Source organism: Lichtheimia ornata (assembly GCF_029851405.1).
Source record: "Lichtheimia ornata isolate CBS 291.66 chromosome Unknown scaffold00018, whole genome shotgun sequence".
NCBI lineage: Eukaryota > Fungi > Mucoromycota > Mucoromycetes > Mucorales > Lichtheimiaceae > Lichtheimia > Lichtheimia ornata.
Window position 1 is genome coordinate 408,706 of NW_026695338.1, and position 26,030 is coordinate 434,735.

The following is a 26,030-nucleotide window of genomic DNA, read 5'->3' on the forward strand; positions in this document are numbered from 1 at the left end:
AAACCTTCCGTTGATCCTATACCATCAACATCTTGTTCTCCCATCCAGATTTCCTCGTATGCGTTGCCATGTACATAATCGCGTAATATTGCTATAGACCCTTTTCCTCCATCACTTGCCTTTTGCTTTGTTATTCAATGTTTATTATAATCTTTGCATCATGCTCTTTTTCGATCATCATATGAAAGCATCTTCACATAAAACATAAAAGAAAGTTTTTTGGACACTGTATGTATATGAGGGACCCATAAATATCCACAACGTTTCATTATTGGCTACTGTGTAATATACTTTGAATCGTGTTCAAGCGTTGACCTGTCAGAAGAGATGGATCAGGCTTATGGGAGCCCATGAAAGGTATGAATCGGATGCGCTGCTTACTATAAACCACGATCCGGTAAGGGTATCTTCAATGGAGTAAAGGCTGCCAAGACCAAAAGGATAATGCAGTAATCTAATTATATAGTACATGGTTAACAACACCCTTTGCTCGGCTTCATCGATAACTCATACACACCCAGGATTGAAAAGGACACTGCCATATGCGGACGACAAAGTACAGAAGGGATAAGATGGGTCGATTACTGCAACGGCGTGTCAAGGATACATCCCATAGGCTCACAATGCTACTTGCGTCTCCAGGTCAACCATGTACATCCTGCGGTATCCATGGATACGTTGTTGACGAGTGTACCTTCACGTGTGCGCCGATTGGGCTTGCCATGCCGATCTTGTGTTCAAGGAATTCCAAAGCTTTTAGTCATCCATGCCGCAAGTACATAGCAAGATCTTGGTGTCAATGTGCAATAAAAGACCTCAGTGCAAGCAATGTAGAAGAAAAGGGAGAAGTGTTAACGATCTGGCTGGGAACCACTTGCTCTTGTTGTGTCATACCCCACATACTCTCCACCACTCTACCTCGTGATCCAAATAAACTTGTATATGTTTTATTGATATCATCATAATCACAAGACCTTTCTCTATCGTTTGCGGTATTACTCGTGTAAAAACAATACAATTTGGTGGAGGCAGCTATGGACAAAGAAAGGGGAAAAGGCCGTGTCGACCAACTAAAAGCGCGCTCCACGACGCATCTCTCAAACATACTCCCTACGATATATACATCATGTTGATCGCACGGCTTTTCTCTATCGTTTGATATCTTTTTCGTCGAGAAACCATGAAAAACTGTCACCAAAAGACTCGGGTCCGGGAACTTCGAACGCGTTTTTAAGCGTGTTCCACCCATGTAACCCCACCCAACTTTGGTCTCATGTTGACCGCAGCACTTTTATCTTTCATTTGAGGTACCATTTGTGTATAAAAGCTCGAGTTTATGTTTTAAAGAGATGAGAGTTTATTATGTATGATTTGCATTCAAGGTTAAAACTAGAACTAAAAGAGGCAATTGGTTTCCACAAGTCTAAGACGACCTGTGTACTCACAGGAATGACCACGAGAAGGTTTGCCTCACCATTCCCGCCTTTAGCCAAGGACACCAATCTTGACCAAGGCACAGTGAGGAAGCAGCCCTTAACCAGAGCTTAAAGAACTGCAAGGTAGTTACGGTCGCAATTAACGAAGCCCCCCTTTAACAGGCCTTTAAGACTTGGAAGGTTTTACAGTCCTCATGCTTACGGAATTGGTAACGGTGCTCTAAGGAAAAGAAAAAAGAGGAAAAAGGTGTGGGGAAACGCCCTTCTTTTATACCTTTCGATCCCAATTTGACTCCCAGCTCTGACGTCCGTTGGGCTATTGTGACCTTTTTGGGACTCTTATCTCATTGGCTGTTGACTCAGCGTGTAGGAATCAGTAGTAAAGGCATGCTTTTAACTTGTATAAAGGGTACTTTTTGAAAGAAAAGGTGTAATGTGCATGGTGAAACATAGCAGGGAAGCGGAGACATAGCTACTCTTTACTTGATATAGTATAAATTCGGCGCACAGACCAGGGGGTTCACGACACGCATGCCGCATACTCATTTGTGTACTACTACGGACTCAGCTGGACCCGATTTCATGATCTTTTATTATCGATTTTTAAAGATCTTTCAAGTGTATCGACAAAGGAACAAGAGTGTGTGTGGTGGTGGTGGAAAAGGGAGGCGAGCTAAAAAAAATACCCACGATCAACTACTAAAACGTGTGCACAAGAGTTGACTATATACACCAAGTACGACTACTACGACAAGCGCTCTTGTATAATACCAGCCATCAACAGGAGCATAACAGCGATCGCGTACCTTGTTGATCCCGGTTTATGTTTATGTTGCGATCTTGATTGCTGGACCTTCCACGATCTAATGGAGCCGAGATCAGGCACCTCCATCCTGGTTGGGACACTGAGTCTATATGGCAGAGCATACCTCCTGTGCCTTGATCCATTAGCAGACTACGTTAGGTTGCCGTATGCTCTCATCATGCAAAGCTTCAATAAATGTCTTGGATTAAGATACTGTTGTTGTTTCTCTCATCTTGATGCTGCAGCTACCTGTATCCTAGGAAACCAGTTTCCTATGCAACATCAAGGTTGACATTTTCTTAAACCAAACAGCCTCGAGAACAAGAGTACAGCCTAAATGAGCTTTGTAATAAATCAGGATCTTGCCTATGTGGATCCTAGTAAGGTTCTTGTATGGCCCATCTTGTCTTGAACTTGGTCGTATGTAGTTTGCTGGCAACGTGGATGGCGATAGCGTGAAGCACAACAGTATTCAAGTACATAGGTTGCCGAAGAGCGGATGAGAAAAAAGTCATCCATCCATCCTTGATGTTTTACTAATCAATCAGCCTGTGCACTATAACACAACGAATGCACGCAACCCATCCTTTTGACTCCAAACCCATTCATCCTTTTAACCACGAATCAACGCCTCCAACCCATTATCACCCAATACCCAAAGCAGCAAATGACAAAGATATGAAGATTTTTTTCATTGAATAAGATGTACACGATTCCTTATTATAGTTTTTCCTTCAATTGTTGTATATACAGGAGCTTTTCAGGTATAGCATTCATCAAATGACGTATCTCGGCTTCTTCTTCCTCCTTCTCATTGGTACCGCCTTGTTGAATGATGTCCTCGAATTCTTGAAGCATTTCTCGGTTATCTGCCATATCCGCTTTGAGATCCTCCAATCGCTTCTTGATCCTTTCCTCCTCATCATCATCCTTCATAGCTGGTAATTTCTTGAGTTCGGCTTTGGCACGTTGTATTGATGCTTCCATCTCCTTCAATTGTTTACGCATCGCTGATGTCCGTGCTCGTGCACTCTGTAATTCTTTTTCTTTGGCTTGTTTCTCCTTGACTAACGCATCCACATCCCGTTGTAATGGTGACGGCTCTGGTGATGCTGGCTTTGTTGTTGTTGTTGTTGCTGTTGCTGTAGTCTTGTGTAAAGGTGAAGGTGTGGGTTGCTTCTTTTTCACGATCGTTTCTGCTTGCTTAGGCGATTTGCGTCCACTCTCTGTTTCTGGAAACACATTTTGCAACGTTCGGTCTCGAAATGGGCTACGCACTGTGGAGGATGCTTTGGACTGCGTGCTGGATGTCTACTCAAAGTTCAAGATCAGTCTCCTTGTATACACAAGCTATGAACTAAAATGGTGCTCTCGAATACCTTGGTAATGTGCTTTGTTGATTCTCGGCTATGTGTTGAAAGAGTGGTGGGTGTTTTGTTCTCGTCGGTAATGCCAGACATGTTGAATAGGAACAAGGAGAGAGGTAAGCTGTTGCTGAGAACGCGTGCGTGGTGTGTGTGTGTGATGAATCGGAAAAGTCACAAGCGCGCGCGTTTTGCAGGAGATCGAATGTATTTGTCTCACCATGCAATTTATAGTTGAGTACCACCCAAGCACAAAATAGAAGCTTTTTATCCATTCCACTACAATGAAATCTCTTTATGTGATTGATGATGCATTTTAATGAAATGTGTGTGTGTGTATATAAATAACGGGGGTTGGTTTGAGATGATTGGAGTCTTAAAAATGATTATCAGGGGTACGTGCACGATCAGGAGTTTGTGAGCGTGAAGGTGGAAGTGATCCTGAATCACGGCCTGCTGCTGGTAAAGATACATTCGAATCGAGGAAACGGGATGTGGATGAGTTACGGAAGCTCTTGCGGCCTGCATGAGTGGATAAGGCAGCTGAATGATTATAATCCGGAGTAGCCAAGTAGACAACGCTCGTACGACTATCCATGCCAGCAGGTTGACCGCCACCTACCAATGGCATATCATCATTTTCGAGCATGGCATATTTGGCAAACTCTTCATTGTCGCCGAAAAACTTTGTAATCTTGGCATGCTCTTTGCGGGATTGATATCGGTGCAAGAACCACAGCAAGACCAAAATGATGAGCACAAAGACAACAATAGCCACACCAACAACCGCCCACAGCCAGTTGGGAATCGTATGGAAAACATCGGGGCCATTGACACAAAGTCCATCCGTATTGCAATAAGCGGAAAGGCATTCACGATCTTGCTCACATGTGGCTCCATTTTCTTTGGATTCGATACATTTTTCATTCATGCAATAGGTGCCATCGGTACAGTTGTCACGGATAATGATTTGTCGGATGGCGTAGTCGTCTCGGTCATAGGTTACATACATGGTCCTAGATTACATAGATACATGAGTTGGTGCTGTTGTTGTTACTATGTGAATGATTAAAAAAGACATACGTATCAGCGCCACAGGCACCACCAAGTGGTGCAGCCTTGATATAGCATGTGGCATTCAAACAAATGGGATTGGTGCCTGCACACTCGTCATCTCGTTGCTATAAATTACTTGCTGGGTTAGCCATGTCGACAATGTAAACAAGTCCGAAAGTTCATTTACCAATTGGCATTTTTCACCAGGTTGGAGCTTTGGTTTGCATGCTGAATTATCATCAGGGCAGTAGGTGTCGCCCCTACACCGCTGTGGGAAGGGATGAACAGCTGTATCCCATCTAGGGATGTTGTCCTCCTCGATTAATCATACACATCCACACACACACACGCAAAAGGAGTGTCTATTGCTTGCTTACCCTTGGAGATAATCACTGTTTGTACATCCTCGATAATTGCAAGTGTTTGTTGCTGGATCGCAAAATAGATAAATGTTTTCACAAGAGTCGTCGTATTGCCATGTTGCTCTGTTGGAACGTGTGTATGTGTGAATGTCAATGTTGCTGTTATTGGGTTAGGCTGATATTTACGTGTAAAGCGGAGTAGCGTCACATTGTTCTCCAAGTCGTAAGGCTGATGTTGAGGAAATAATACATGCAATGGCCAATGCAAGGATGGCCATGAATGATGGTAGATTCATCATGGAAGGAGAGGGAAGGAAAAAAAAAAGTGAACAAGAAAAAGAAAAGGTGGAAAATGATTGTGTCAGTAGGTGGTGGAAGGGAGGGTCGCAATTCCACGTTACACTGAAAAGTTTATATTTTTGATTCTCTGGGCGAGCGGGGCTTTCAAGTTCAAAAATAGATCCCATTGGGCCCTTTAATGGGATGCAACCAGCATTTTGCACCTCCAAGCAGTAACAGGCTCATTGGATGTTGTTGTTCTAGGTCTTTGCGCAATTACATACACTTTTCCACATTGCCTTTTTCGCCATGGCTGTATAATGACCACACTGGATTTGAATCACCTGTTGGCATTTGATGTAACAAACAACTCACCCTGCATGACAAGAAACCCATTTGATTCGATGGGTAGGGTACAACACACTCAAGCCATTATGATCTCTTTCGTACTCAACCTTGCAATCATTGGCAGCATCCTTGTTGCAATTATGGCTGTGAGGTGTGCAATTGCTATTTTGCCATACGACAATGGTAAATGATACAAAGGGTTACACAATGTGACACAACGAAAGCGTGTAACTTTTGAACGACGGCGTGGTCTATTCATACTTTGCCAAATGTATATTCATGTAAACCATAAGCGTATAAAGATAATAGATCAATGGTAGCAATAATATGAAACGGGACGTCTTGCTCGTCTTTGTTGGGTTGTCGATTCACTTGGTCTTGGTCTAGGATAATGTCGTCGTTGCCCTCCTCCTGGTGAAAAGTTGTACCTTTGATCTTCCTCTTCTTCATCCTCATAATCACTCTCAGGAGAACTCCAATGATGACGACTATGGATGGATGTTGCACTATTCCTTCGTGGACGTGGAGATGCCATAGGGCGTTGATGTCGACACCCACCTCGTCTATGATGACCTGCAGCAGCGTACAATGGTGGTGGTGGGATCTCATAATCCACATCCTCTTGTTCATCCATGAGCAGCAAAGTTGAACGTGGTCTTGAAGGAGGACGGCTATTGCTGTTACGACTATTACCAGCAAGTGCCATGCGTAATTGATCCTGGGTTTGGCATATTTTCTCCATCATTTCTCTTTCACGCAATCGATGCTCTTGTTCTCGTTGCTTCCATTGTGCACGTTCCAATTCACGTTGTTGCTGAATCATATATACTTGTCGTTGGAGTGCTTCAACACGATCATCCAGATCCAATGATGATGACGCTCTTCGTCTTTGTATATCTACATCACGTGTGTAAGTGATATAGACATAACAACCATCATCCAACCCATTACTGTACCTTGAATGACGCGTTCTTCTGCTGGTTGTTGTTGTTGTTCCTCGAGCTCAGTCTTATCCTTATCCCCAGGATCCAGTACACCTTGTGTGGGAGGAATGGCATGTTTGGGCTTTGGCATCATTAGAATTGGACTGCTGCTGTTAACAGGAACCTGTTTTTTGGGAACATGAATGATTGGCGATTCATCACCATGGATGGATGTTGTCGCAGTGTAAATGGAAGAGGCTGTGGTGGTGGTTGTGGGGTTGCTCAATGACTTTTGAGAGATATCAAGGATAGAGGCACGTCGCTTCTTGTGAGCAAAAATCTTGAGCATGACGATGATGATGATGATGATGATGATGATAATGATGATAATGAAAGAGCAAGAAAAAAAAACACGAGTGGGAAAAGCGACAAAAGAGTTATGTGATCCGCATGTAAACATGCTACGAATTAGGCAACAGCTGCTTTCATCCAGTCTCGTGATGCAAACCTTACTTGTTCCTGGGTTATGGGTACACAAGTCGATCGTGATTTAAATGAAAAGAATAGCCATCTTAAATTCGATATCAAAGATGGTTGATGTTGTCCTGCAGGTGGAGACATAGTGTTGCATGATGGTCATGTGCTGAGTGAATGAGGAGGACCACACTTGGATCACGTGGTAAGGTGGTCTCATCCTGAGATTGACATTGCACGGCTTGTTGAACGTTATGGGGTCATTGTACTGAGTAAAATGGTATCCATGGAAACTGATTTTTGGAAAAGAACGATACAACAATGGTGACTTTCACCCACCTGTTGATTGCATAGAAAAGTGTCATATCAAATTGGCGTCTTTGTGAGGGCCGAAAATGATCAACGCCCCTCAAGGCATTTATTTGCGACATCTCATTTAATATGGTCATCGCAACATGCTACCATATAGGCTGGTACATGTGATCCTTTGATGTTCGATTACGGCTTGTCTTCCATGGCTAAAAGTATGACTAGCAGTTATACAGGCTAGCAGGCGATACAAAAAAGATTATGAATGCTGTCAAAGTCAGCTTCAGATGTTCTCCTTTGCTGGATTTACTGTACTATGTACTAATGCCTATTGTGGATGGAAGGTATCAAGCATGAAGCAACCTTCTGCATCCAGAGCATCCATTACCTCCACAATCACATAAGGGCAAACCATGGACCATCGGCACCTATGCGCAAAACTGAATGTCATGATTATCGAAGCTATGAGCAGCATTAATAAACGACCTTGGTTAGCTATACAAATAAGCCCCTGAGATAATCTAGCTAATATCGTCCCAAAGTATATGGCGCACTACCACTTTTATTATCAATCTCGAATGACGACTGTAAAATACCTAAAGTGGTTCAACCATTCGGTGGTGATAAAACGACAACGACTACAAGAACAGTTCACCGTGATCTCCAATAACCCCCGATACACGTCTGCCATTTTGCTCGCTCCTGATAATGCACATGATCTTGCTCCCTCGCAAATGTTAAAATGCATAGTCTCCTGGCAATGCTTAGTCGCCGTTTCCGGGTATGGTTCGTTGTACGTCTTGTTGGGACTATAAAAGAAGGGGCCGCAGCAAAAAAGGTCTTTGACCGATTCCCAAAAACGCTTCTCTACAAATCGTTGGAAACTAAAGAGAAAGCGATCCCATATGTCTTCTATATCATTCAATCGTGGGATATCCAAACCCAAAATGCCGAGTACACCGTATACGTAATCTTCGGCAAAATAACATGATCGTTCAGATTTGGCGAGGTGAAGTAATACTGAATCGAGAAGATAGAAATCATTTGCTGTATGCTCCTCAGATCCATGGATTATACCGACAGCTCTTCTGAGCGTGCCAATATTCGCTTGGAAATCGCTGTTGTCCTTGTCTCTTAAATTAAATTCGTTGCTATATTGGAATACCCACACCGAATCGGCAGAGACGTAATAACAAGGCATATGACATGTCTCAGCGAGTAGTATAACAGAAGATGGAAGGGCCAATTCTTGCATGGTCCATACACGTGAAAACCAACGGCACTCCCCAATATCCCTAGCATGCTTCCACAACGCTGCTCCCTTGACCATGTTACGTTCAAAGGATGTCCCCTCGATTGGTTCGCCATAAGTCTTAGAAGGATCAAGGATTACAGTTGAGAAAAATTCAATTGCTTCGGATGGACAATCAAGCATAGCAAAGCACGTATGGCAACAACCATACACACCTCGCATGATGATAGGTGGCGTATCGCTTCTACAACACAAGACATCAATCCACCAGTATCCAGGGTTCTCTTGTAGTAGATTCAAGAATGTCTCACGTTTCTCTTCTCTCATTGGTATTGGGTCCACTGTAGTACCATCCTCGTCACTGATAAAGTCGCTCACGTCCCATAGGTTATCCTTTGGATCGGTACCCCATAAATGCGATAGAGCATAAAATTTGCGATCAGGCACGTAAGATGGCTCGTGTTTGGAAGGAGTAATAATCGTCATCATCTTGTCATTTTCATCTTTGGGAGGAACATACAACAAACGGAATTCTGGATGGATGAATGTGTCTTCTAGTGTCCATAGTTTGCCACATTCTTCTGTATCAGGTGGAGGCACCGTTGATGTGCTAGTGATGGTCATCTACGTCGTCGACAAGGAAAAAAGTTAGCTATTGACAAATGGTTTTAGATTAAACTTGTGTACCTGGTAAAGGATGAGAAAAGCATGTAAACGTTTACGTACACTATTTGGAAAGCCTTTTGTACGTTGGACACGGGGCTAGGTTGTGTAACTTTGGCTTACACGATAATCGTAGAGAATCATGGTTGGTCGTTAACCGAGGGAACAAATGACATTTTCCATTGTATCCATTATATGGCCAGTGAGGGAATACTTTGTGCATGTTTCTTCGGTTTGGTGTAATCACAAGGTCATGTTTTTGACATTGATGGCGTTTCCATGGATTATATGGATCAAAAACCATAGCTAGATCAATGTACGAAATCAGGTGCCGCCTTCCAACCAGCCTTAATATGATACATCCGATTCAAAGTTCACAAGAGCCAATGACCTTACTAAATGACGAAGATGTTTGCGATATTGTTGGTTGTGATGTATGACTTTATTATACCCTTAGAAGAAAACATATGGATACAATGATGGATAGTATGATAACACGTATCGATTGTTGTTCTATCGTTGAGTGGGGTCACATGAATCAAATCTTCAGCTATGATAATGCATGGTCGAACGCGTTGGCCAATGTCCGCTGGCTTCCCTTTTCCTCTTGTCTCAAATGGATATCACACAACGCCTTCAGCAATGTGTCATTGAACCGCAACAAAAGACCAAAATCGACGCATTCACCAAAGTCCTCGACGACGTGCTTGCATCTTCAGCTGTCGGCCCAGCTCAGGTTCAGAATCTCAAGGAGTACGTTCAATGTGTCCTTGATGAGCAAGTTGGCTTGGTCGTGGCGCGTCAACTGTTATCCGAGTTTATCGCCTTGTTCAACGACCGGGTCCAAGACAATGAGGTCAAGAAGCAAGTGCTTACTTTTGCGATTGAACTTGCTCAACCTCGTTCAGTGAGCTTTGAAGAACAGGTAGGCGTATCTATCGATCACTCATGAAAAGGTGCTAATCCAGCTTTTAGTTATCGCAACTATGAGAGAATCTTGCCAAAGTATACGAAGATGAAGAGGATTATCTTGAAGCAGCCAAAGTATTACAAAGCATTCAACTTGATTCGGGTCATCGGTAACGTATCATTCATCACCCCTTACGATCAAGGCATTAAACGCATGGTATGTTGTTTTGTAGGAGCATTTCAGATGAATACAAGCTTGGGATTTATGTACGAATCATGCGACTTTTATTGGAAGTGGATGAGGCTGTTACTGCTGATACCTATCTCAATCGAGCAGCATTGTTGATTCACAGCTCGAATGACCTCGTCCTCAATTTGACATTCAAGCTTTGCCAAGCACGCATCCTTGACGCCAAACGACGTTTCCTCGAAGCAGCCACCAAATACCATGAATTGAGCTATGAGACCCGAATTGATGAATCCGATCGTCTTCGATGCTTGTAAGTGCTTTCAAGTCAACAAGATCCATCCACCCATCAACTCACACAAGCGACTTGTTTTTAGAATGTATGCAGTGCAATGTGCTGTGTTGGCAGGAGTTGGTCTTCAACGATTGTGCAGGTTGGCTACGCTTTACAAGGATGAAAGGACACACCGCCATCTTGCAACATTCCCAATACCTGGAAAGCCGTACATGGATCGTATGATACGACAAAACGAAGGTGCCGATTTTGTCGCCACTTTACAACACCATCATTGCACCATACGTGAATACAACCTGCTCTCTGCATCCAAATTTACAACAATATCACATTCGATGAACATGCAGCTTATTGAATGTTTCGAGTTACAAGGCGGAGGAATTTGCAGGTCACATGATCAGTGAAAATCGCATCAAATAGAGCAACTGATTTCTTTCGAATCTGGAGGTGCAGCTCATCATGAAAAAGCGGACGGCGATCAAACACTCGTGGCAGCTGCAAATGGTTCATCATCTCAATCCACACGCCGCATTGAACATTCCCCTTTTGGTCACCTTCGTTATCAATGTCGATCTGTGTATGCTTGATGATGCCACAGTGTTCCCCTGAAGACTCCAACTATTGCCAAGGCAACGATGGTGATGCTGCTGAGGATTCAACAGGTGATTTACTACTCATTGTAGGTTTGACTTTGGCTATTGTTTGAAGGATGGGTTATGTCCGTGGACGTTCATTTACATACCCTGTCAAAATAGCTGTATTGCTGGTCCCTTTGGATTGTGGGGTGCTACTGCAACGATGGTATTGGAATGTCGATCGGATCCTGGTCTCATGGCAACAAGCTGGTGATCGCTGCTGTATCATACGGGACATTGCTAGATTATACACCCCGGGAGCTCTGCCAGGCATTACATTGATATATTCTTTCATCACACTATAGTGATTGCCCTTTCCATAACACAGATAGCTTAAGGCAAATACCACACTATAAAAGAACTCCATGAAAATCAGAATCATCACGTCAAAAATGAGAAGCGGGGATTCCTCGAGAAGCACATTAGCGTTTATTCACATTTGGGGTTCACAGCCATTACACTCTTATCCACCAAGTTATCCTTGCTCGTGTTATTCTCTTTTTTTCTCTGTTACTTGCGCACATGGATGGATGTAAATGATATGGATATAAGGTCGGCAATAATCTAACTCCTACTATATGAGTAATCTTGGGTTTGTGACCAAAACTCTCTTGACTCATTACTCTAGTCAAAAGCGTGTTTGGCAGTTATGCAAGTTACACAAGAGATGTTGATTACTATGGCGTACCTTATGCATGACTAGGATAATGCGGACAAAGCCAGCTCTAGGTATTCTCTTTCATTTACTACTGCACATTATGCATGAAAGATATTGAGCTTTAAGCAACCTTCTGCATCCAGAGTATTCATTGCCTTCACAACCACACAAGATCAAGCCATGGACCATCGTCATCTATACGCAGAATTGGATGACATGATCTCTAAAGATATGAGCTTCAATAAATGACTTTGGTTATCTACAAACAGGCCGCTGACGTGTTAATACCTTCAAAAACACTTGAGTCCAATACAGTATATGCCACACTACCAATTTTTTATTTTCAATGGTGAATGAGGGCTCAAAAACATTTAAAACTCTGTATAGAAGAATCTAAACCCTCACATTCATCACATGTGCAATCAACGGTGATTTTTAATAACCCCCGATACACGTCTGCCATCTTGCTCGCTCCTGATAGTGCACATGATCTTCCTTCCTCGCGATAGTTAAAACGCACAGTCTCCTGGAGATGCTTGACCAACAATTCCGGACGTTCACTGTAGTACGACGTCTCCACATCACTAGTCCACGACCTGGAATAAACCAATTCTTCGATTTCTTCCCAAAAATTCTTCTCCACAAATCGTCGGAAACTGAAGAGAAAGCGATCCCATGTATCTTCTATATTATTCAGTCTTGGGATATCCAAACCCAAAATGCCGAGTGCACCATACACATAATCTTCGACAAAATAACATGATCGTGTAGATTTGATGAATTGACGGAGTATCGAGAGGAACATTCCGAATCGACGACTTTTTGAACCGCCCTCAGATCCATGGAAATTTTGGACTCCATGTCTCAACATGAAAGGATGCTCTTGTTTGAACATAGAGCGGGAAAGCTTCAGGTCTGCAGAGGCGTTGAAAAAAAAGCAACGGAACATCGGGACTTCCAGCGAATCAGCAGAGATGTAACATGGTATATCGCATGTCTCTGAGAGTAACATAACTGAAGGTGGAAGGGCCAATTCTTGCATTGTCCATACACGCGAAAACCAACGGCATTTCCAAATATCCCTAGCATGCTTCCACATCGCTGCTCCCTTGACCATGTTACGTTCAAAGGATGTCCCCTCAATTGGTTCGCCATAAGTCTTAGAAGGATCAAGGATTGCAGCTGAGAAAAATTCAATTGCTTCGGATGGACAATCAAGCATAGCAAAGCACGTATGGCAGCAACCATATATACCTCGCATGATAACAGGTGGCGTATCGCTTCTACAACACAAGACATCAATCCACCAGTATCCAGGGTTCTCTTGTAGTAGATTCAAGAAGGTCTCACGTTTCTCTTCTCTCATTGGTATTGGTTCCACAGTGGCGCCATTCTCGTCATTGATAAAGTCGCTCACATCCCACAGGTTCTCTTTCGGATCGGTGCCCCATAAATGCGATAGAGCATAAAATTTGCGATCAGGCACGTAAGATGGCTCGTGTTTGGAAGGAGTAATAATCGTCATCATCTTGTCATCTTCATCTTTGGAAGGAACATACAACAAACGGAATTCTGGATGGATGAATGTGTCTTCTAGTGTCCATAGTTTGCCACATTCTGTATCAGGTGGAGGCTCCTTTGATGTGCTAGTGATGGTCATGTATATAGGCTACCAAGGCAAAAGGGTTAGTTTTGGCTGATGTTTTTAAACTACACTGGCATACCTGGTCAAAAATGAGAAAGCAAGCTGATGTTTACGTACCTAGTATTTGGGGAAGCCTTTTATTATGTTGGCGCTCGAGGTTACGTTGTGTAACTTTAGCTTATGTACATATACAAAGACAACAGCGAGTGCGCCACAAGCACATCCTCCACCGCCGGCAATCTTGTTGATTGCGAAAACAGCAAGAGGTGGGGCTTTTCGTTGCATCCACTATCGTGATCAGCGAGTGAATAATTTTTGCACGTTTTCTTTCAGTTTAGGATAAGTAAAAGGTCATGTTTGGCAAGAATGTCGTCCCCATAATGTGGTGGATCATAATATTAAAGTTGTGGGGCCAATACGGAGTCAGATGTCGGCTTCCGACTAGCTTCAAGATGATACATAAAAAGATGTTACCACCATCATGTTCGATTCAACATTCACAAGAGCCGATGATGTTACAAGATGATGCAAATGTGTGTGTCGAACTAAGGGATTTGCGATGTATGGCTTTTTTATTATATCATTGTATAGGAGAGAATATATACATGGTGATGGGTAATATGATGACAAGTGTCAATTGCTTGAACGAGGATGGGTGTCGGCGGTGTGGATATTGCATTTCGATGGAAACGTGACTCCAAGTCAGACTCTCTCACTCTCTCTTCACCTTTCTTTTTTGAACCTTTACGCTTTTAAAATGGAACCACAACCCAAACGACAACGCATCGACGAATCCAACCATGATCCCAGTGAGACCAAGGTGGAGACATCCCGCGATCTCTACTTGGATACCATCAATCGCCACATGCTCGACTTTGATTTCGAAAAGCTGTGCTCCGTTTCTCTCTCGCCCATGAATGTCTACGCGTGTCTCGTTTGTGGCAAATACTATCAAGGTGCGTATAGATACATTTATATAAGAAAACATGGGTCCACTCACAAGACACAGGTCGTGGCAAATCATCGCATGCTTATTTCCATAGTATCCACAAGGATCATCACGTATTTATCAATTTGCATACGCTCAAGGTAACACACACACACACAAACACGAAGCAGCAGCCATGATGAAAGACTAGACTAATGATGTGGATGGGGAATAGGTGTACATTTTACCCGATGGATATGAAGTCGACGATCCTTCCCTTAATGACATCAAGGTAGGTATACCTCGTTCAATGAATGATTTGACAAAATGCCCACTCATGTCCCGCATAGTACGTTTTGAACCCCACATTGACCAAGCAACAAGTCAGCAACTTGGATGCCAACCTCAAAGCGTCTTACGATCTCAACAACAAAAAGTATCTTCCTGGTAAGTAGGTGGTAGGATTGGATAAGGAAAGCATTACTTAGCACTCCCCCTTCTTAGGTTTTGTGGGTCTCAACAATGTTAAAGCCAACGATTATGTCAATGTGGTGATACAAGCACTTGTCCATATTCCACCTCTTCGCGATTATTTTATTCTCCAAGATTTTGAAAAGCAAGAGAAATCACAACTTGGTAAGTCGCCAACCAATACGCATTCGTTTTCGGGATTGGTATTCATTGGATCCAAAAAGTTACACGATTCGGTGCTCTTGTAAGGAAAATGTGGAATCCTCGAGCCTTCAAAGGTCAAGTCAGTCCTCATGAACTACTCCAAGCAAGTATTGAAATCATGGATGGAATGGGATGGCTATTAACATGCCACAATAGGAAATTTCCAATGCAAGTGACAAGCGATTCCGCTTAACAGAGCAAAGCAATGCCATTGATTTCCTCTCCTGGTTCCTCAACACACTGCACAGAGACCTTGGTGGTACCAAAAAGAGAAATAGCAGTAAGTCGTTTGGCTTTTACTGGGAAAGCGTATTGACCCTAGCATTGGTAGGTATCATTACAAAGATCTTTCAAGGCGAAGTGAAAGTAGAATCTCAAACGGTGGGCCCCAGTGGACCTGTGGCGGGTCAAAAGGAAATTGCTGTTTTTGATGAGGATCGAGGTAAAAGGAGGAGTGAAAGGGTCATTGTCTTCATTGTGTATGTGCATGGAATGCTCATTGTAGTGGGGTAGAAATCAAAACAAGCCAAATACCCTTTCTTTTCCTGGCACTGGATTTACCACCTGCTCCCTTGTACCAAGATGAAGCTGAGAAGAATATCATTCCTCAAGTCCCTTTGACAACGATTCTTCAAAAATACGATGGCAAACAAGTTCAGGTAGGAATCTTGATGGATATGAGATGGGAGGCATGCATGAAACTGATCGACTACTATTGCAATAACAGGAAACTGCCAACCAAAAGAGGCGATATCAGATCACTCGTCTTCCCCAGTACCTCATCTTCCATATCAAGCGATTCAACAAGAACAATTGGACCCTTGAAAAGAATCCTACCATTGTCAACTTTCCTATCAAGGATGTGGACATGAAGAGCTGTAAGTGGATAGGGTGTATCTCTCTCTGTACGATCCTTTTTTGGTAACCCTTTTTTCTAGTTACCAACATGCCGGATGCTGACAAGGTGGGCACGCATTATGATTTACTGGCGAATATTTGCCATGAGGGCAAGCCTGAAGCAGGCCAAGGCACATACAAGGTGCATGTACGACATCGGGGTACAGAGCAATGGTATCAGATTCAGGATCTTATTGTTGAGGAGATTATGCCACAAATGATCTTTTTATCCGAGAGTTATATCCAGGTAACGTATAAAAGGAGAGAGGGAGTGGGAACGACTATCTACAGTCAAACTGACACATGGCTGTTTTTAATAGATTTGGGAACGAAAACAAGAACAACAATAAAAGCAAAAAAGTTATCGGATTCGAAGGAAACGGCCTTCCAGGGTACCATTATTGGGGGCGGGATCAATGTTGAGGAGATGGCAAAGGAATGAATAGACTTCAGTGTTGAAAAAGGGGGCAAGGATGGATTGACGGCCATATTCGAGATCGATGGTTGGACCATGAGCGAGAAAGATCGATTGCATGTCATCCTCCAGATTATCATAACCATGAATTCCACGTGGCGTAAATGGCTCTTTATCATCTTTGGGATTCCATTCCTCGTGACTGACCATGGCATAACCGACATCGGGAATAGCAACGATAGGTGGGATGCGATTGTTATCATTGTAATGGAAACGGTTGGGCACGTGTTCCCGAAGATAGACTTGGAAATGGGCATCGTTGGGATGGTGCTGAGTGTAATTGTGCAGCTCCTGGTATATCTGCTCAACCGCGTGTTTGGGTGCATTTTCTTTGGGTCGTAAGCCGAGAAGAGGTCCTGCCTCACGTTCACGTAACCAGCTCATGGATGTCTTTGATAAAATGTCGTCGTAATAAATCACTCGGGATCGATGGGTTTCTGCCATACCATGATCGCTCACCTAAATAGTATTTGGTTATATAAAAGAGAGTGGGATCCCCACAATAAAAACACTTACAATGACAATATGAATACGATCCAAGATCCGACGCGCATTTAATTCTTCCAAGAGATAGCCAATCGCTTCATCTGTGGTCTTGAGAACTTCATTCAACTTTTATAGGGAGGGGAGGGTGAGTTATCAGCCAAGTGGATTGTAAAAAGAGTGTCCAACCCAATCAACTTACTCTGGGACTATCCGGACCAGAGCGATGACCTTCTTCATCGGTTTGTTGAATATAGACTGAAACAAGATGAGGACGCTCTTCCACAGGTAAATCGATCCATTGTAAAACCGTATCCATCTTTGCATGGGCAGATATTGAATCATTGAATGGGACGACGTAATCCGCTGCAAGTTCTTTGACATTGGAACCAGGCCACATGATGACACCAGAGCGTTTTTCCTGCCGTTGAGCCGTATGCCAGATCTACAATAATAGAATTCAATGCTTGATTCCTAGCACACACACACATACACACACTTACAGGCTCACCATGCCACCAACGATGATCATGAGTGATGGTATCATTTGAAAGAAAAAAGACCTTGTTCATGTCTGGATCATAAAATTCATTGGCGACAATGCCATGGGACTCGGGATATAAGCCAGTTGCCAACGTCCAATGATTTGGTGCTGTGATGGACTACCATGGTAGTAGCATTAGTACACACACATTGACGACCACCCCCTTTTTTCAATAACACTTACAGGGAACGATGGATGCATATACTCAGCTCGCATACCGGTAGCAGCTACCATAAAGCATCATGAGTGAAATGTTGTCATTTGGCAACGCTGATGTATTTACCAAAGTTGACCATGTTGGGCGTCATGTTGCGATCCAAGTAATCGGGACGAAAGCCATCCAAGGAGATCATGATCAATGTTGGACCAAAGTACTCTGTGCCGTTGTAAAAGATACGATCCGGTCGACGATGTTGGGTATGGCGCTGTACGGCAATGAGCATGATCATTTTGAATAACAAGAAAAACATGACGAAAAAAGCAGCCACCACAGGATATCGCCACATTGGGTTTTCCTATCATCCAAGGTGAGTTACAATTACATTTACATGTATGTGTATGCAAAACGTTTACCCATTTACTGAGATAGACTGGCTGATTGGGTTCCTGCACCTCCATTTCCCAAGACGACCTGTGGTCATGGTCACGTTCAGGGTCATTGTCGTTATCCAAGAGTCGTTGTTGTTCCTCATTCCCCGTGGTGGGTTGGGTTGTAGTTGTAGTAGTTGTAGTAGTGGTAGCTGTAGCAGTATTCGTAGGGTCGTCGCTTTTATCATAGTCGACGGTGGTTGCTGCTGTCACTGGTATCGTTGCACGCTCTGACGAAGACGACGACGAGGCACCATCGTCTTGCGCGTCTAGGAGCGCTCGATGATGTTCGTCATGCTGCATGGGCTGAATCGATGGGTTGGTAGTAGTGCAATAAAAAAGGAAAAGGAGGAACGAAAGGCGAGTTCTTGTAATTCTAGTAGAGGGCGGATTTTCTATACCAGGCCGAATCACATGAAGGAGAAAGACAACAAGGCGTAAAAACTAAAGTATATGTATTTGATATGCGATATTGATGGAAATAGAAAAGAAAGAGTGTGACAAAGGATAGACTAGACTTGGAACAGCAGTAAAAAGTGAATGTTTTTGTGTGTGTGTGCATCTTGTTGCCGTGTGTGAGTGTGTATTTTGTATACATGTATGTAATAATGTATGCTTGCTTGAAAGTATTGACTGTGTGTTGTTGTTGAGTGTGTGTGTGTGTGCATGTGTATATAATTGCAAGGTGAAGGAGGAGGAGAAGGATGGTAGTGGTGGTGGTGGTGATAGTGAAATGAATGCATGTATATCAAGAGAATGATGATTGATCGAGATGATGATGATGATGTTCCAGACGACCTGCAAAGCTGTCAAGAGGAGGTGGTGCCTGACGTATACCCTAAATACGTATATCAGTACTCCAAAAGTCTATTATACAAAAGGTGTACTTACCATCATGCCATTAGGCTTTGTATTGATCGAGAGACGAATGCCACTGTTGACCGAATTGCTTAGCATGGTACCATATAACTCTTGTACTGCTCGATTAGCACACGCCGAATCATTGAATTCCACGAGACACACAGGGCTTCCTGGTCTTGGCACCGGGCGGAATAAAAGGCGTTGATAACCGATACATTGAGAGAATAGAGCTATCACCTCTTCTTCATTGGCATTGTGGGGAAGGTTGTGAACATTGACAATGGTTGTTGCTAGGCTACCGTTGTTGCTGCTGCTACTGTTGCTACCTGCTGCGGCAAAGCTGAGATATCCAGTAGGCGAGCTGATACCTGGTGATGGTAATCCTCCATTGTTGGTGGTTGTAGTGGTGGTGGTGGTGGCATTGGTGACAGAGGATGATGGGTTGGTGTTGATCGTCAATCCAGCCAATCGTGAATTCAAAGCACTTGCCAATCCTCCTCCTCCTCCTTGTTGTTGCTTATACTCTTCATGATCTGCTAACTCTGCTTGTGATAGTAATTGTGATGGTAATTGCAATGGATACATTTCTTCATGTACGCTGTTGAGTACACTGGTGGGTGGTGATGAAAAAGGAGAAGAAAATGCAGTTGTTTGTAAAGTTGCTGTAGGTGAAAGAAGGCTTGTGCTTGAATGATACAAGTTGTTAGCATTGTTGCGATCATTGTCGGTGTTGTTGTTATTGGAGAATCGGTTCATTGATAAGCGTGATGTTGAATGAGATGATGACATGCTACGATGATTGAAAATATCACCCATTGAGGCTGAACGGGCATCGAAACCATCCCTTGTTGTTCCTCCTCCTCGTTCTCCTCGTTCTCCTCCTCCTCCTGCAGCCATAGCTGCTGCTGCTGCCGCTGCCGCTGCCGCTGCTGCACGAGAAGCAAACACTGAATCGTTGAATGTCGTTGTAATGGGTGTGCCTCCAGGCGAAAACAGATCAGGGTACAACTCGGGATAAGATAATTCACTGGGTGGATGAAGCTCACTAGGTAATGCTGCTGGTACAGAATGGAAAGCTTCGTAGGCTGATTGACCTGGGCTAAGCGAGAAACGTTTTGGCATGCCTCCATGTTGCTGTTGTTGTTGTGTACTCGTGAGTGGATGAGATGTAGTGGACATTGGATGTTGTGCAGGAAGCTGCTGCTGTTGTTGTTGTTGCTGATCGCCCGTAGAAAGACCTCGTTTTGTATGCAAGTTCTTTTTCGCCATCTCGGCTTTCAAGACTGATCCTTTTTCGGCATCCACTCTTCTACCACTAAGAATATCCTTGGCTTCCAATGCTTCATAGCGAGTACGGAACTTTGCAAATCCAATCTATGGTATAGATGCAAGCTTAATAAATGTGACATGATCATGATCATCATCCCCTTGTTACTTACAATTTGCTTTCTGTTGTTGTTGTTGTTACTACCATTGCCATTACTGTGAATGTCTTCTTCTTGTTCCTTGGATGGGATTTTGAGTGTTGCAGCCTCAAATCCAGGCGAAAAGATAAACATGTTTTGAAACTCGCGTTCTTGCATATCATCTGGAAAGCCCACAACAAAGATAGTCGATATCTCTTCACCCGAAGCAGCAGTAGCAGCAGTAGTACCAGTTCCATTCAGGTTGGCAGAAGACGATGCTGTCGGAATACCACCCGTTGCCATGGTGCTTCCAGTCATCAGAACATTGTAAATGCCATTGGGTGCAGTAGGTTGTGGTGGAGCGCTACCACCAACAGAAGGCATATTGAGCAGTGGTAACGAGTCGTCGTGGACGAGACTGGAATAGGTGAAAAGGTTGCAATGGGCGAGATGCGCGTGGGATGAGTGTTCCTGGGTGGTGTGCGTAAGTGTGAAAAAAACGCGGGGGTGAACAAGAGAGAGAGAGAAGAAGCAAAGGAAGGAAGAATACCACTCCACCAAAATTTGACTGCCATCGCACACACACACAAAACCCGGCTCCTGCTACTGCTGCCATCACCACCACCAAAAACATCCCCCACCTTGAAACTAGGAACCTTTGGATGAACATTGTTGAATGTATTCATATTAACGTATGTTGTGGTCGATTTTGTCTCCCCGCTCATACAATGATTAATGCAGCAGCAACCACCATCACCATACACCTCCCAACATCAGCCCATGACATTACATTCCTCATATTGAATTATACTAGCTGATCTTGCCTTTCATGGCTACCACCTTTTTCAACAAAGGCACGTCCCCACTGTATGTGTAACGAGATTCATCATCCTATAAACTTTGGTCATTCTTTATGATCCATCACAATAAAAGATGATCCAATCACCACACACGTCATCTTTTGTTTAATTCGTAACCATAACTCTTTCTCTTTCTCTCTCGTAAATGAATATATTGAGATTGTGCATAAACTGGGGTTACGCACATCATCATCACTGTGACCATGTCCGCTGTCGGGAAACACAATGGTACGTGTAACCTAGTTGCATTGCAGAGCCTCCCCTTGTACTACCGTCACCATGACGACGACCACCATCAACAATCACCAACACAATTGAAATCGGTGGATGAATGGATGATCCTTGTTACAGGACAAATTAATTGGAGGAATGCATGATCCAGGGTGCGTGTATCTCCCAATCGATGGGATGGCGCTCATAACTTCCATATATAGTAAAATGGCAATGGAACGGGAAGCGCGCAAAAAAGTAATACACCTGGATTTGAGAGAATGTAGCAAACAAAAATCATCAACGACGGCGCGAAAAATGATCGAGACAAACACACACACACATACACATCTTAAACTATATAACAACAAACTTGGAATGAATTTTCCTTTCCTTTCATTTTTATATCCTCTTTCTCTTGTGCAATCCCTTCTTACTACTTCCAATGCATACCATAGCCTATCCAAAAGCCATTGTACCGCGATACACCCACGGTGATGAGGTAAATGAAAACAACAACAACAACAACCTCTATGATGACTGATTTTCTTGGTGGCCAAGGAAGCTGCATTTGTGGATGTTGAATTGAATGACAAGTCGCAACAACAACAAGGATTAAACATTGCAACGGATGACTTGAGAAAGTTCATTGGATATGGTAAGTCTCTTAGGAAGTTTTTTTCTTATACTCTAGTTAATCATAACAACAAACAAGGTGGGGATTATGGTGGTCGACCTATGCGATTATCAAGACTTGACACAAGTACCAGTAGTAGCAGCTATCACAAACAACAAGGTGTCTACGAGGACGATGATGACGATGATGATGATGATGGCTATGACGATGCCGTGATTCTCAATGTACCTGAAGGACCTACGATTTGGGAAGCAACCAAGGAAGGTGATGTGTCCTTGGTGGTACGTGCACTTGAAATGGCGGGCGATAATGCAAACACACTTGTCAATACGCGTGATCCTGATACACAATCGACCTTGCTGTATCTAGCCGTGACGCATAATAAGGATCCCGTGCCTTTACTCAAAGTGCTCTTAGCCTATGGCGCTGACGCCACTTTACCCAATGTCTATAGTGTGCAAGCCATCCATGCCTTAGCCGTCCATTGTAGCCATCGTTCGATATTGGAAGCCTTGCAGCTATTGCTTGATAATGAAGCCGATGTCAATGCACGCGACGGAGATGACTGGACACCCTTACACTATGTGGCACGCTTTGTGCGCGATGAGTCTACGCTTTTACCAGCACTGCGACTCCTTGTCCAACGTGGTGCTCACGTCAATGCAACGGATGCCAGCCAAAAATCACCCTTGTTTGCCCTTGTAGCCAATGGCGACCATGCAGCGTCTCTTGATTGGCTTATTCATAGAGCAGGTGCCAACATTGGATTACAAGCCCAGTTTTTAGATCCTCGAGCACGAAGCACGTTTTTGGGTACGGCCGTTCTTCAAGCAGCTAAATACGCACGTGTGGGATGCTTGCAAGTTCTTGCGCGTGCACACATGACCCATCTCAAAGAAAGCGTATCACGTACTGAATGTGAACAAGCCGTACAATGGATCTTGGATAACAAACGTTGCAATGAAGCTACGAGGGATGAGATGATTCAAGCTGTATTTTCCATTCGACGTCGACTTGAAGAGGATCCTAATTCGGCTGTTGCCATTGAACGTCGTCGTACCAGTGTTTACGTTCCATCCAAAAGACAATCTTTGCTCAGCAGCCTTCGTCGTAGTAGTACGATGACTGGCAGTAGCAGTAATAATAATAGTAGTAGAGGCATTAGTAATATTAGTTATAGTAGTAGTAATCATGATCAGCAGCAGCAGCAGCAGCAATACGTACAACGTACACCCAGTCTTTTAAGGCGGATGAGCCACATTTTGTCAAGGCAACGGACAACCACACTTGATAGTATTGCGTAACTCACACGTCAATTAAACAAAGACATTGCATGAATTTTCTACGGGGTTTTCTTGTGTCACTCTCGACTCTCTTTTTGATTACTGGATTTGACAAGGCATGTACCATAGTCCACCCAAAAGCCCAAGCCCATCAACCAAAGAAGCTTTATCACCCCTCGAGCGCAAGACACGGGCCATTACACCCCCATTGGATGAGATGACGATTCCTTCATGTGCCAATGACGGGAACGCCATGATGTTTGACGACATTAGCGAGCAGCCCATTCCCTATGTTTATCTCCTCAACCTTTTCATGGCTCCCGACATGCGATCCTATCTTGCCCATACACAATTTACGGAGGATGTTTATGCATTACCCATCCATTTGCAACGTCTCATAAGTGAAGCCAAGGAAGAAGTCGTCATTGCCCGTACCAACAACACCACCCAACAACATGATGATGATCGAGCTACACGTCGTTTACAACGTCTCAAGGATTACATATGGTCGAGATCAGGACATGATGTATCGTACATGCTAGACTCTCTTACTGAATTGATCAAAGATGAAGATGAATTGGAAACTATTATTCAGGAATAACAATAAAAAGTTACAAGTATCGCATATCATAAGCTCTTCGATTCTGTTTTTGGGATCCTTCTTCTACATCTTCCTCCTCCTTCTCCTCCCCTTCATCCCCTTGTTGTTGTTGCTGCTGCCCAGCGAATAATTGATCCAATCCTCCTGCTCCATCTCCTGATGATGATACAAGCTCGCCGTTCTCATCAATGTGGTATACCAAGAATTCAACCTCTCCATCATCACCAGCAACCTCTCCTCCTGCTGCTCCTGCTGCTGCTCCACGTAATAAATGTTCTAGCTGGGAAAGCGTCGTTCCAGATCGATCATGGCGTTGTTGTTGTTGTACTTGTTGTCTTAATTCCTCAAGTTGTGCTTTGAGATCCGATACTGCATCCAAAAGGGATTCTTTGCTCATATCCAATGGCTTGGGTTGTGGTGATGCTTGATTTGATGTGGATGGATCCTGCCATGTCATCGTAGTCGTAGCAGTATCAGCTGTGGTGGTGGTAGTGGTCGTCGTAGCTTGTTCTTCGGATACAGGTGATGAATCTTCGGTTGTTGGCTCATCATTGGATGCTTTTGCTGTTGTAGTACTATCCTCTACAAGGTGATCAGGTACGATAGGATTGCATTCGATCTTGTTGACATCCGAATGACTTGTAGATGCCAACATCATCTCTTCACATAGACGTGGTGTGGTGATCGTCATTTGATATTGACACGTAGCTACTTCTTGAAACATGGATATCCGATCATTCGCTTGCATGTCACAATGAAACTATCCTCCTATTTGTGAGTCCTTCCTTCCTTGTATACATAGCCTCTCTCTTTTCTTACCTGGATTTCAATTGAACGTGGCTTCCCTGTCAAATCGCATTGTGTTCCACCGGTCCATTGTTGAACCAAGTAACGTTGATCCCCCACATGTCGTAAACTAGTGATAGGTTGTTGATAGTGTTGATGTTGATGGGGTGATGCCAAATCGGTCTTTTGTTGTTGCTGTTGTTGTATTGAAGAAGGGGAATAAAAGCCAAGATAAAAAGATGGACTGTTGGATGCAGCTGTGATTTGACGCTGATCACCTTGAAGAGCGTTCCGATCGAGATGAAATTGACGAACATGCTTATCATGACAATACTCATACGTCCAATAGCCCGGTGTCTAATGAAAACGAATACGTCAAAACGACACCTCCCTCCAAAAGAACCATACCATGCAACAACAACTTGCCTGATAATAAAGACAATTTTGTTTGCTCAAGGGTTCCAATAGCTTTAATCCTCGTTCTATGCTGTCTTGTTCACTTGGTGTTGTACTCGACGTATCCTGGCTCTGGTCACTGTTATCGTTGTCGTCGTCGGGAATCGTGCACTCGAATGGCTGCCCATGGGCACTCATCATGACCACGCTGCGTTCGTTCTTTTTGCTCATGCCAGGGTTGACATTTAAAAACTGCTGCCGTATCGATAAGGCACTACTAGTACTGCTGCTTCCATGCTGTTCTCCCCCACCCCATTGAGTATACGCGTTCTCCCCAATGAATCGATGCTTCTTTTACCTTGTCAAAGTTGTCGAGAATGTCAGATTCGGCAATTCGGTTCTCTGTGAGGACGACACGGTATCGGGGATAAGAGGCGAGGTCTTCATAAGCAAAGGACGATGCATAGAGTGGGAAGGGGAATAAGCCAGCTGCTATCAAAAGTGCCAACTGTCGCATGGATTCAATAAAGAGAGAGGAAAAGAAATGTAATGCGTTGGCACACGGACATCCAATTGCCCCGCCCCCCCCCTCCCCTTTCTCAAAATGGAAGAATGATGTTCCTTCCCCCCTCAACCTGCTTCTTGCATGACAACGGCGGGTCTTTTTTTATTCTTTACAAGTATCTAGGTGCAGTCAAACCAGCGGCTGCAGCTGATGATGATGATGAGGATATTACCAACAATATCAGGGGATGGTATCTTGCCATCACTATAGCAATACGTAACTGAACGAAGTACAA

The 26,030-nt window shown here is 43.6% G+C and overlaps 13 protein-coding genes across 13 annotated transcripts; 5 read left to right on the forward strand and 8 right to left on the reverse strand.

Annotated features, from left to right (window-relative positions):
- Positions 1–2,961: 2,961 nt before the first annotated feature.
- O0I10_004884 (uncharacterized protein) lies at positions 2,962–3,701 on the reverse strand (the record flags this gene model as incomplete). Its single annotated transcript, XM_058484933.1, has 2 exons — positions 2,962–3,552; positions 3,621–3,701. 2 exons carry the CDS (start codon positions 3,699–3,701, stop codon positions 2,962–2,964), a joined length of 672 nt encoding a protein of 223 aa, XP_058344432.1.
- A 280-nt stretch (positions 3,702–3,981) lies between these two features.
- O0I10_004885 (uncharacterized protein) lies at positions 3,982–5,301 on the reverse strand (the record flags this gene model as incomplete). Its single annotated transcript, XM_058484934.1, has 5 exons — positions 3,982–4,621; positions 4,689–4,786; positions 4,849–4,960; positions 5,039–5,146; positions 5,210–5,301. The coding sequence occupies 5 exons, from the start codon at positions 5,299–5,301 to the stop codon at positions 3,982–3,984; spliced, it is 1,050 nt and encodes a 349-aa protein (XP_058344433.1).
- A 659-nt stretch (positions 5,302–5,960) lies between these two features.
- O0I10_004886 (uncharacterized protein) lies at positions 5,961–6,922 on the reverse strand (the record flags this gene model as incomplete). The annotated part of the gene is made up of 2 exons (XM_058484935.1): positions 5,961–6,547; positions 6,607–6,922. 2 exons carry the CDS (start codon positions 6,920–6,922, stop codon positions 5,961–5,963), a joined length of 903 nt encoding a protein of 300 aa, XP_058344434.1.
- Positions 6,923–7,924: 1,002 nt separating this feature from the next.
- O0I10_004887 (uncharacterized protein) lies at positions 7,925–9,232 on the reverse strand (the record flags this gene model as incomplete). Its single annotated transcript, XM_058484936.1, has 1 exon — positions 7,925–9,232. The coding sequence occupies one exon, from the start codon at positions 9,230–9,232 to the stop codon at positions 7,925–7,927; it is 1,308 nt and encodes a 435-aa protein (XP_058344435.1).
- A 655-nt stretch (positions 9,233–9,887) lies between these two features.
- On the forward strand, positions 9,888–10,261 carry O0I10_004888 (uncharacterized protein; the record flags this gene model as incomplete). Its single annotated transcript, XM_058484937.1, has 2 exons — positions 9,888–10,196; positions 10,247–10,261. The coding sequence occupies 2 exons, from the start codon at positions 9,888–9,890 to the stop codon at positions 10,259–10,261; spliced, it is 324 nt and encodes a 107-aa protein (XP_058344436.1).
- A 25-nt stretch (positions 10,262–10,286) lies between these two features.
- On the forward strand, positions 10,287–11,066 carry O0I10_004889 (uncharacterized protein; the record flags this gene model as incomplete). The annotated part of the gene is made up of 4 exons (XM_058484938.1): positions 10,287–10,350; positions 10,414–10,447; positions 10,534–10,680; positions 10,745–11,066. The coding sequence occupies 4 exons, from the start codon at positions 10,287–10,289 to the stop codon at positions 11,064–11,066; spliced, it is 567 nt and encodes a 188-aa protein (XP_058344437.1).
- Positions 11,067–12,316: 1,250 nt separating this feature from the next.
- Positions 12,317–13,615, reverse strand: O0I10_004890 (uncharacterized protein; the record flags this gene model as incomplete). The annotated part of the gene is made up of 1 exon (XM_058484939.1): positions 12,317–13,615. One exon carries the CDS (start codon positions 13,613–13,615, stop codon positions 12,317–12,319), a length of 1,299 nt encoding a protein of 432 aa, XP_058344438.1.
- Positions 13,616–14,357: 742 nt separating this feature from the next.
- Positions 14,358–16,450, forward strand: O0I10_004891 (uncharacterized protein; the record flags this gene model as incomplete). Its single annotated transcript, XM_058484940.1, has 12 exons — positions 14,358–14,556; positions 14,610–14,689; positions 14,764–14,820; positions 14,879–14,975; positions 15,033–15,164; positions 15,224–15,306; positions 15,360–15,483; positions 15,535–15,645; positions 15,717–15,862; positions 15,931–16,081; positions 16,142–16,347; positions 16,421–16,450. The coding sequence occupies 12 exons, from the start codon at positions 14,358–14,360 to the stop codon at positions 16,448–16,450; spliced, it is 1,416 nt and encodes a 471-aa protein (XP_058344439.1).
- Positions 16,451–16,461: 11 nt separating this feature from the next.
- Positions 16,462–18,493, reverse strand: O0I10_004892 (uncharacterized protein; the record flags this gene model as incomplete). Its single annotated transcript, XM_058484941.1, has 7 exons — positions 16,462–17,034; positions 17,092–17,187; positions 17,261–17,503; positions 17,562–17,720; positions 17,786–17,829; positions 17,886–18,117; positions 18,176–18,493. The coding sequence occupies 7 exons, from the start codon at positions 18,491–18,493 to the stop codon at positions 16,462–16,464; spliced, it is 1,665 nt and encodes a 554-aa protein (XP_058344440.1).
- A 445-nt stretch (positions 18,494–18,938) lies between these two features.
- On the reverse strand, positions 18,939–20,841 carry O0I10_004893 (uncharacterized protein; the record flags this gene model as incomplete). The annotated part of the gene is made up of 3 exons (XM_058484942.1): positions 18,939–19,028; positions 19,082–20,425; positions 20,491–20,841. The coding sequence occupies 3 exons, from the start codon at positions 20,839–20,841 to the stop codon at positions 18,939–18,941; spliced, it is 1,785 nt and encodes a 594-aa protein (XP_058344441.1).
- A 1,131-nt stretch (positions 20,842–21,972) lies between these two features.
- O0I10_004894 (uncharacterized protein) lies at positions 21,973–23,468 on the forward strand (the record flags this gene model as incomplete). Its single annotated transcript, XM_058484943.1, has 3 exons — positions 21,973–22,029; positions 22,089–22,185; positions 22,243–23,468. The coding sequence occupies 3 exons, from the start codon at positions 21,973–21,975 to the stop codon at positions 23,466–23,468; spliced, it is 1,380 nt and encodes a 459-aa protein (XP_058344442.1).
- Positions 23,469–23,565: 97 nt separating this feature from the next.
- On the forward strand, positions 23,566–24,048 carry O0I10_004895 (uncharacterized protein; the record flags this gene model as incomplete). Its single annotated transcript, XM_058484944.1, has 1 exon — positions 23,566–24,048. The coding sequence occupies one exon, from the start codon at positions 23,566–23,568 to the stop codon at positions 24,046–24,048; it is 483 nt and encodes a 160-aa protein (XP_058344443.1).
- A 10-nt stretch (positions 24,049–24,058) lies between these two features.
- O0I10_004896 (uncharacterized protein) lies at positions 24,059–25,747 on the reverse strand (the record flags this gene model as incomplete). The annotated part of the gene is made up of 4 exons (XM_058484945.1): positions 24,059–24,808; positions 24,868–25,191; positions 25,261–25,527; positions 25,589–25,747. The coding sequence occupies 4 exons, from the start codon at positions 25,745–25,747 to the stop codon at positions 24,059–24,061; spliced, it is 1,500 nt and encodes a 499-aa protein (XP_058344444.1).
- Between the last annotated feature and the right edge of the window lie 283 nt (positions 25,748–26,030).